A 10,443-nucleotide genomic window follows, 5' to 3' on the forward strand; every position below is an offset into this window, starting at 1 on the left:
CCCTTTGATCCAGCCATACCATTGCTGGGTTTGTACCCCAAAGAGATTATAGATAAACAGACTTGTACGAAAATATTTATAGCTGCGCTTTTTGTGGTGGCAACAAATTGGAAAAGGAGGGTATGTCCTTCAATTGGGGAATGGCTGAACAAACTGTGGTATATGCGGGTGATGGAATACTATTGTGCTAAAAGGAATAATAAACTGGAGGAGTTCCAGGCGAACTGGAGAGACCTCCAGGAACTGATGCAGAGCGAAAGGAGCAGAGCCAGAAGAACATTGTACACAGAGACTGATATACTGTGGCAAAATTGAATGTAATGGACCTCTGTACCAGCAGCAATACAATGACCCAGGACAATTCTGAGGGATTTATGGTAAAGATGCTACCCACATCCAGAGGAAGGACTACAGGAGAGGAAACATATAAGAAAAACAACTGCTTGAACGCATGGGTCGGGGTGGACATGATTTAGGGTGTGGACTCGAAACTACCACACCAATGCAACTACCAACAATTTGGAAATTGGTCTTGATCAAGGACACATGATAAAACCAGTGGAAATGCGCATCGGCCATGGGTGGGGGGAGTGCGGGGGGCGAAGGGGAAAGGAGGAGCAGGAATCATGTAACCATGTTAAAAATGAATATTAATAAATATTTGAAAAAAAAAGTGGTGTGATTTTTTTTCTCACCCACGTTTCCAGATTCCCTGAAATTTACCCACTGACCCCCGGGTAAGAGCCCCATCCTAGGGACTTCACCCTTCCCTATTTCTCCTCCTCAGGGATAGAGCATCACGGGCTGCTGATTTCTCATCTCTGAATGTGTTTTCTTGTCCCAATACAGGAGGACGTCTATCTCAGGAAACTGGAAAGCCAATACAGGCTCTGCCATGTTGGAACAGGTGGCCATGACTGAGAAGTAAGTAAGGAAGATGTTTTAGTGATTGGGATCAGACCTTGGTGGAAATCCCAGTTCAGACACTGTGTGTCTGACCAAAGCTATGTGACTGACCAAAGCACTTAGCCATTCCACACCACCTCAGTTTCTTCATTTGTAAAATTGTAATTCATTTTGTGACATTGCAATGAGGATGGTGTAACTTCATTACTAGGGATTCAGTAACCTCAAAGATCCCTTCCATTTGGGAAGGGAGAGTCCCTCCAGGGAACCCTACTGGGAGGAGACCAGGGTACCCTCCCATGGGACTCCTCGGTAGTGGCTGAATGAGGTCCTCCGAGTCAAGGGAAGGGGAAGAGTGAGAGGGCTCCTGCCTAAGATGGAGTGAGCCTACTACATCCACCCTTCCCCAAAATGCCTTTCATATGAATTTTTTTTTCTTGTACCAGATCTGTGATTTAGTTAGTATAAGGAACACCTAGTGGGAAATTCTCTCTATCGATGCAAAGCAAAATCTGCTTTTCAATTTAGTCTTAGAGAGTTACCTATGATGTTAAGTGACTTATTCAGGGTCACTAAGTCTATGCATTAGAGGAAGGATGTGGAAACATTGCTCCTATAGATTCTAGGACTGGCCCTCCAACTATTACATCATTCTGCCTCTCACTCATTTGTGTATAGTTAGAGAATTTTTTATCTTGGACTTCATCTTCCAGAATTCTTTCCTCATCCCAAAATTTCTTTCCCCTTTTTGTTTATGTGTGTCTTTATGTTATTGTTTTTAGGTTCTGTAACTCTTTCCTCTGTCTCTCTTTTCCCACATGTGGGGCTGAGGAAGGTGGCTTTTTGCTCTAGCTTTTTTATGTTAGTAGTTATTTTTATTTATGTTATTAGTTTTTTATGTTTGTAAATAAATATATTTATTTTATAAATAAAATACATGTATTTATGTTAGTAATTATATTTAATATTAGTAAATTTTATTAAATATAATACTTAGAATACTGGATATTAATTTTGAAATTCACATTAGAATCTTAACAGAATTTTTTTTCTCACAAATAAAAGCCACGGCATTAACAGAAGGAAAACAAAAGTCGAGTCTCCTAAACTACACAGGTCCCTTCTCTTTGCCTTTGACCTTGTGTTTTCTCTCTGAGGAGGAGGGCATTGATCTATCGTGAGGCTTGACACGGACTCATCCACACTCTCCTAATGGTGTCAACCAACCAATGCCTCATGTCATAAGATTCCCCACTGCCATGAGGGATGCAGTCAGTGACCGTGGATTGGCTCACCTAGAAACTGACCCCTGGAACTTGGCCTCTTCTGCACAGAGTACCAGCTAAATAAACGAGCTTAGACTCATAGAAGCACAGAAATTGAAATTGAAGGTGATGAAAAGAGCCATTAGACTCTTTTTACAGATGAGGAAACTGAGGCTTAGAGCTATGAATTCCTAGAATTATAAGAGCATAGATTTTAGAACCTCAGTTTCTCAGACGATTGAAAAACTCTCCACGTTCATTCCCTTCAACTTCTAACTCTACAATCCCATGACTTGAACCCAGATCCTATGATAAAATCCAAGGCTCTTTTTTCTACACCACACTGCCTGCCTCTCTTAAGGAATGATTTTCTGGGAGACTTGAATAAGAGGAATACAGATCTTTCAAAGTTCCTACTTTTCTGAGATATTCACTTATTGTATGACCCAGGATAAATCACTTGACCCTTTTTGCCTCAGTTCCACATCCATAAAATAAGCCAGATAAGAACATGGCAAACCACTCTAATATCATTATCAAGAAAATTGATTGTGGTCCCAAAGAGCCAGCCATGACTGAAAACAACTCAAGAGCAACAATAACGCTTCACTCTACCCTCTCAGGGATGACCCCCTCCCACCACCAGCCTTCTTGGTCCAGTCGTCATTTGTTTTAGCGGTAGAAGATCAAATCTGACCCCACCAGCTGCCGGACAACCTGCCTGGGTGGAGATGTCCTGGGCGGAGTCTAGACTTGCTGCCTAATCCCCCAGGATAAGAGGTGCCTTCCTCATGGCATCCTCCTTTGCAGAGATCCGGCGTGGGAAAGGGCTTACTCAGAGAACTGGAATTTATTTAATTCTACAGGGGTTATGTGGCCCACGAGCTGAGCATCCCCTCTTCACTCCTCCTCCCTCCAGGGACTCTCCTGCCTCCCTTCTTCCAGGATGAGTTTCCCCTGAGCTTCCCTGTGGGGGTGGGAAAAGGAAAGAGGCCTTACCAGGCCCCACCGGGCTGGGTCAGTACATAGACCGACTCAAGGAGAGAAGGAGCCGCACAGAGGAAATAGCTGCCCTCCTTCCTGAAGGGAGCTTGTGTCCTTCGTAACCTCATGGACACAGGCGTAGAAGAGCGAGCTCCGGGTTTGAATTCAGTGGCCTTGAAGGTCCTTTTGGGTTCTCAGGTTTGATCCTCAGATCACTTCCTTCCCTCGAGGGCTGAGCTTTCCCCTCTGCAGGGGCCAGGGTTTGTGGATTGGTTGGTTTTTTAAATATTGAACAACTTGGGAAGCCCATGAGCCTAAAAAAGAAACGCTGGTGTCCCGTCCTGCTCCCGTCCTGCATTTCTTAGTCCGGGCCTCCTCATCATGAGCTATGCCTTCTCTTGGGAGACTGAGGACTGAGCAGCCGCCCCCAGAAGGAGAAAGGAGCCTGAGCTGGGCTGATTTCTTATCCACACAGCCCTGAGCATCCCACTGTCCATGCCTATCCTGCATACACCCAACTACCGTATACACCTTCGTCAGAGGGGAAGACCACCGTGCAATATCCAGCCAAGCAAATTCTCTGGGTGCAGCTCACTCAGAAGCTCTTCCAGGGGCCCCTGGCCCTTCTCAGTGTCTCTGGGAGGGAAAGGGGCCCTCTTAGGTTCTTGGACTTGAGAGCTAGGGGGACCTGGGAGAGAAGCTGGCCCAGACTTGCCATTTTACCATTAAAGATCCTGAGGGCTCAGGAGAGGAAATGGCTTGCCCAAAGTCACACAGTTAGTAAGCATGGAGAAAAACGATTGTGGTGGTGCAGTGTTTAAAGTGCTGGACCTTGAATCAGACTTAGGTTGCACTGAAGTTGAGTGACCTTTGGCAAATTATATACTTTTTTTTAACCCTTACTTCCAGTCTTAAAATCAATACCACATATTGGTTCCAAGGCGGAAGAGCAGAAGGGGACTCTGATACGGAGGGCTCAGAGTAACCCCCCTCCTCCATGGGACCTTGGGGCAGGCAGGGGGGCTCTATCCATACAAAGTGCTCTGTGACTCCCCAACCCTCCAGCCTGGAGCCAAGGCCAAGTCCCAGCCAGAGAGATTTCCCTTGCTACAAATATCCCCTTGTTTGAGGGGTGAAAGTCCAGCTTCAAGATCTTTTCCCCACAGAGCAAACTTGACTCTGGAATCAAGTGGTTGAAGAAGGAACAAAGTGTTAGAGGCCACATCCCCTGCTCCTTCCCTCCTCTTAGCCCCAAAGAGCAGGGCAGGAAGAATGGGCCCATTGTCCAGGGGATGCCTGCTCTGGTCCCAAGGGAAGGACAGATGGTGGCTCTCTCCAGGAACCCTCTGGATTCTAAGAATGGGGAAGCAGCAGCGTTCCCAGGGGAAAATAGCCTCTGGGGGTCAATCCTATGTCCAGGAGCCCAGTGGGAATGCTCTCCTCCCTTCCTGGGGTTCTTGGGGAAAAAAAAAACAAGGAATAAAAATCCTTCCCTGAATGTCTCTGTGCTCTCTGTAGGTATAAGCTGTGGGTGGATTCCTGTTCGGAGATGTTTGGGGGCCTGGACATCTGTGCCGTCAAAGCCGTCCACAGCAAAGATGGGAGAGATTACATCATTGAGGTGAGAGCATTCTTAACCCATAGAGACAAGAGAGTTTACTGGGTACACTCAGCTAGACAAAATGATGGGCACTTGCCTCGGTTTACCTTCTGATTCATTCCTTCATCGAGCATTTATTGAACAAGAGGCACCATGATTTAATCAGAAAAGTCCAAGATTTGGAGTCAGAAGAGCTGGCTTCAAATACTGTCTCTGTCACTTACAAGGTCTATGGTCTTGGCCAAGTCATTTCTCTGGACGTCAGTGGACTAGACCAGAGATTCTTAAACCTTTTTGGGGTCACGGTCTTTTTTTTTTACAGTCTGGTGGTCCCCGTCTCAGAATTATGGTTCTAAATGCATAAGACCATGGAATTACTGGGATTATAAAGAATGAATTATATTGAAACATGATTATTAGGGGTAGCTGAGTAACACGGTGGACAGCATGCCAGGCCCAGATTAGAGAAGATCTGGGTTCAAAGCTGGCCTCAGATATTTCCTAACTGGGTGACTCTGGGCAAGTCACTTAACCTCCATTGCCTGGTTCTAAGGCAGAAAAGCAATAAGGGTTGTTTTTTTTTTTTTTTTAAGGAAGAAAGAAATGTTATTTTTTTTTTTAATTAGGGGCATCTGAGTGGTTCAGTGGATTGAGAGCCAAACCTAGAGATGGGAGGTCCTGGGTTCAAATGTGGCCTCAGACACTTCCTAGCTCAGTGACCCTGGGCAAGTCACTTCACCCCCATCATCTAGCCCTTACACTCTTCTGCCTTGGAACTAATACACAGTATTGATTCTAAAGTAGAAGGTAAGGGTCTAAAGAAAAAAAAGAAAAGAAGAGTCATTTAACCCCCATTGCCTAGCCCTTACTGTTTTTCTGCTTTAGAACCAATACCTAAGAATGATTCTAAGACAGAAGGTAAGGGTTTATTTGTTTTTTAAATCTTTTTTTTTTTTTTGGTTTTGTTAAAATTCATAGACTCCTCGGGTGAAAAATCCCTGAAAGAAATGATCTCAAAGGTCCCTGTGAGCCCCCAGTGGCTCAGTGCTTAAGTTTTCTGTGTGCAGAGCCCCGAGTTTGGGCAGGTGGGGACACATAGCCCCCGAGGGGTCCAGGTGCTCAGCGTCTTCCCAGCTGGGGAAGTTCTTCTCCCGTCACCAGAAATCTTTAAGCAAAAGCTGGCCAATCCGTGTCAGATACGGTGCAGGGGAAGAGAAAGGCTTCCTTTTTCAGGTACCAGCTAGACGAAGTGACCCTTCCAAATCTGAGCTTTTGTGATTCTAGGAATTGGGCAGCCCGGGGGGCACAGCTAGAGCGCTGGGCCTGGAGTCAGGGAGACTCCTCTTCCTGGGTTCAAATCCGCCTCAGACACTTCCTAGCTGGGTGCCCCGGGACAAGTCACTTTACCCTGTTGGCCTCAGTTTCCTCATCTGTTCAGTGAACTGGAGAAGGGCACAACAAACCGCTCCAGCATCTTTGCCAAGAAAACTTCAACAAGGACCACAGAGAGTCAGAAGCTACTGAACAACAACAAATCTTTTATTGCAAGTGATGGTTTAATTAGTGCAAGAGAAGCCCATGCTAACATCGAATTAAAGATCAGATCTAGGTCCTGGATAGGAATCCCGACTCTGCTAGCTTCTACCTGGGTGGCCAGGGACAAGTTTTAAAAAAAATGCTTTGTACCTCAGTTTCCCCATCTGTAAAATATAGGGTTTGGACCAGATGGTGTCTAAATCCTACAGTAGACATTCCTGGTTTAAGGTCCACTGATCCTCTTTCGTTGATCAAATTGCCATCATTGTCGTCGTCAACAAATATCGACTGTGTGCCCACAGAGCACTGTGTTTCCCGGGCAGAACTCCTCCCAAAAAAGCTCTGTTCCAAAGGGGCAGAGTCCGGACCCAGAGTGCCAGCAGTGTGCCCTCTGCTGGGGTGCCCGAGTATTCCTTCCTAAAGCTGGCCATGGAAAAGGCCTCTTGGTCAGCTCAGGATGAAGCCCCATCCAAATGAACTGCTGTGGTCTGGGAGTCCTCAAAATAGGACTGGGGTTGGGGAAAGCAGGTCCAGCCTTGGGACTGATCCAGCCTGCCACAGGTCCTTCCTGCCAGGTGTGCCCAAAGGCTGATGCTTGGGAGTTCCGGGTTGTTCCACCCTGGGGGAGACCTTCACCTTGCTCCTCATTTTACATTTCACACGCAAATTTACATTTTACAAAGAAGGAAACTGAGGCTAACTTGCTCTGAATAGGGGTAGCTAGGTGGTTCAGTGGATAGAGCACCAGCCCCAGAGTCAGGAAGACTTGAGTTCAAATCCAGCCTCAGACACTGACCCTAGCCAAGTTGCTTCACCCTGTTTGCCTCAGTTTCCTCATCTGTACAGTGAGCCAGAGAAGGAAATGGCCAACCATTCTGGTATTTTTTGTCAAGAAAATTCCAAATGGGGTCATAAAGGTGAAGGTCTCTTCGCCCACAGGAGAACTAAAATTTAGTCGGTCCATGACTCGATGTGTCCTCCAAACCAAGGAGGCAGGGAGAAGGCAGTGTGGCTTAGGAGGCAGAACCCAGGCGTCCTTGGCAAGTCACCCTGGGCCTCTGGGTCTGTAACCGAAAATCAGCCCTCTTTGTTGAGGTCTAAAATTCGGATTCCTGTCTGCTTAGGGTACCTTCAGCCTTTCCCATGATTCCTTGAATGGCATCGATGCTTTGAGGTGCATATTCCGCCTAGGCAGCAGGGGACCCCTCTTCGCTAGAAGCCTCCACTTTGCCATGCCCCAAGATGGAGATTCTCCTCATGGAGGCTCCCATCCACTTTTCCCAGAGTCGAGGAGCAGGAAACAGAAAATCCAGCATTAGGGGGGAAGCCTTAGAGGAACCGGAGAGGGTGAAGGTAGGGTTAATGGAGGAGGGGTCAGGGCAGCTTCCCCTCGGGCCAGAGTCCACTGTCTCATCCAGAATGAGAGGAATGGCCTGCGACGTCCCACCCAGTTCCCACCACAAGTGGCCCCCAGCTCGGTCACCTCCCCCCTTTCCAGACTCCTCTGCTCCACTGGCAGCAGGCAGGAGCCTGACACACAGCCCAAGTATGTGTGGGAGAGCCCTCCCACCCACTCAGGTTTAGAGATGATGAGAATCACATGAGCCCCAGCTGCAGGGCCCGTGGATTCCATTCCAGCCATGTGTCCCAGCCTCTTGGGGACACGGGCTGCCCCCAGAAGGCCATGTGACACCCCCAGGCTGCGAGAAGAAGGCAGGGCACGGCTGCTCTGGCTTTCGTGGGAGCGCGAACCTTAGGGCTAATTTTTGTAAAAAGGGGGCTCACAAAGGGGTGGAGGGAGAGCTCCTCTCCCAGCCAGGGGGACCTGCATTCAGGATCCAGGTAACTCTCTGAGACTGGCTTACATGGGAGGGCCAGCCCTCACCTGGGAGCTCTCCTGCCACTAAAATCTCTAGCCCTATTGATCAGCTAGTCCATGCTCCTCATTTTACAAAGAAGGAAACTGAGGCTAACTGGCTATGAATAGGTGGTTCATTGGGTAGAGCACCAGCCCCGGAGTCAGGAAGACTTGAGTTCAAATCTAGCCTCAGACACTGACCCTAGCCAAGTCACTTCACCCTCTTTGCCTCAGTTTCCCCATCTGTACAACGAGCTGGAGAAGGAAATGGCCAACCACTCTGGTATCTTTGCCAAGAAAATCCCAAATGGGGTCATGAAGAGTCAGACTCAACGTGCCCAAACTGCCTCGATAACTACAGTTTGTGAGGAAAAGAGCCAGGATGAGAATGGAGGGGCTCAGATTTCAACTTAAAGGCTTTTTCTACTACATGGCGGTGGAAATCACTGCCCTTCCCTCGCCCAGTGACTAACGGATTTTGTTTAGTCATTTCAGTCGTGTCTGGCCCGTTGTCTCTAGGCTCCGGGGCTCCTCGGTTGTTCTAGCTGTAGTCAGGCAGCCCATTAGATGGGGCCATGGAAAACGAAATGTCATTCAGTTATCTGACCTTGAGCTCCATGAGGACAGAAACTGGGTTTTGCCTGCTCTTTAGATCTCCTCCAGAACCTTCACAGGGCTGGGCATGGAATAGGTGGTCAATTTGTCTGCTGAATAGATAGTGTTGAGAGAAAGAAACCTCAAAGGGGGGGGGGCTTATCTGGGTCTGGCTAGCCCTTGGTTAAATGAAGAATCTGGGGGAGTTTATCTTTGGTAGTTCAGTCAGTCAACATTTATTAAGCATCTACTGTGTACGAGCCAGGCACTCTGCTAAGAGCTGGAGATCCAAAAAGACAGTCCCTGCCCTGGAATTTTCACTCTAATGAGGAAGACAATAATCAATCAATAAACATTTTAGTGCCTACTATGTGCTGGACACTGGGACCTGGGGATGCAAAAAGAAGCAAAAGCAGTAGGAGACAACAGGAGAACAAATATATATAAATGAACTCTATACAGGAAAAATGAATATAAGGAAATAATTAACAGAGGGAAGGCATTGGAACTAAGAGGGGTGGGGGAAGACTTCCTGTAGAAGAGGGGATTCAGAGGGGATACTCAAAGGGATTTAGAGAAGTCAGTTTTCTGGCCCTGCCCTAGATCCTGGTGTCTCTCCTTTCCTGCTACCCTCCTCCAGAGCTCCTATTTTTTGCTAAGTTAGGAGGTAGGATGGAGGAAAAGGAAAATAAACATTTAGTTCAAAACTGAGTTTTAGTCCTCTCTCCTTTACTTACTGGCTTTGTGACCTCTTGAGTAAGTCACAGCTTTGTGCCTCAGTTTCCTTATCTATGAAATGAGGGTATTGGACTAGATGGCTTCCAAGGTCCCTTCTTCTAGATCTATAATTCTTCTAGCTCTGAAAATCTACAATTCCATGAGAATGAATGTATTTCCTTCCCCCTTTTTTTAAGAGTTGGGGGTCTCTTAAGTGTGGAACATGGCATAAAACATCAGGCTTACTTGACATATCAGTTAGTTTTCCTAGACTTTTCCCCCTCCTTTTTATTCTTTATTATGAGGTGGCTTAGAGTAGCATAGTGGATAGAATGCCAGGCCAGAAGTCAGGAGAACCTAGAATCTAATTTGATCTCAGACACTTCCTAACTGTCACCTTGAACAAGTCATTTAACCCCAATTGCCTAGCCTTTACCCCTCTTCTGTCTTAGAAATGATACTAAGACAGAAGATAGGTGCTTAAAAAAATAAGAGATGACTCTTTGGGATGGGTATTGGTGTAGGATGTATTAGGAAATTCAGTTGGGACAAAAGCTAAAAATCAATATTTTTTTAAGAGAGAAAAGGTAGAGGACAGCCAGGTGGATTGATAGCCAGACCCAGAAACAGGAGGTCTTGGGTTCAAATCAGACACATACTATCTGTGTGATCCTGGGCAAATCACTTAATTCCCATTGCCTACCTCTTTTTGCTCTTCTGCCTTGGAATCAATACACTATGTTGATTTTAAGACAGAAGGTAAAGAAGAAAAAGAGAAACAGAGAGAAACAGGCGGGGAGAGAGACAGAGACAGAGATGGGGAGAGAGACAGAGAGAGATGGAGAGAGATGGAGAGACAGAGAGAGGCAGACAGACAGAGACAAAGAGATGGAGAGGAGAGTCAGAGATGGAGGCAGAGACAGAAAGACAAAGAGTGACAGAGAGACAGAGAGGAGAGAGACAGAGAGGAGAGAGATGGGGAG

At 46.8% G+C, this 10,443-nt stretch overlaps 1 protein-coding gene across 1 annotated transcript in view; it reads left to right on the top strand.

Moving 5' to 3' along the window:
* Window positions 1-5,119, top strand: part of SYN3 (synapsin III) — a 420,985-nt gene extending 415,866 nt beyond the window's left edge. Inside the window, exons 8-10 of the mRNA XM_044679132.1 lie at window positions 850-924; window positions 4,674-4,776; window positions 5,078-5,119. Coding sequence (XP_044535067.1) covers window positions 850-924; window positions 4,674-4,776; window positions 5,078-5,119 — 220 coding nt within the window. The remainder of the gene's footprint in view (window positions 1-849; window positions 925-4,673; window positions 4,777-5,077) is intronic.
* Window positions 5,120-10,443: the final 5,324 nt, after the last annotated feature.

Source organism: Gracilinanus agilis, chromosome 5, assembly GCF_016433145.1.
Source record: "Gracilinanus agilis isolate LMUSP501 chromosome 5, AgileGrace, whole genome shotgun sequence".
NCBI lineage: Eukaryota > Metazoa > Chordata > Mammalia > Didelphimorphia > Didelphidae > Gracilinanus > Gracilinanus agilis.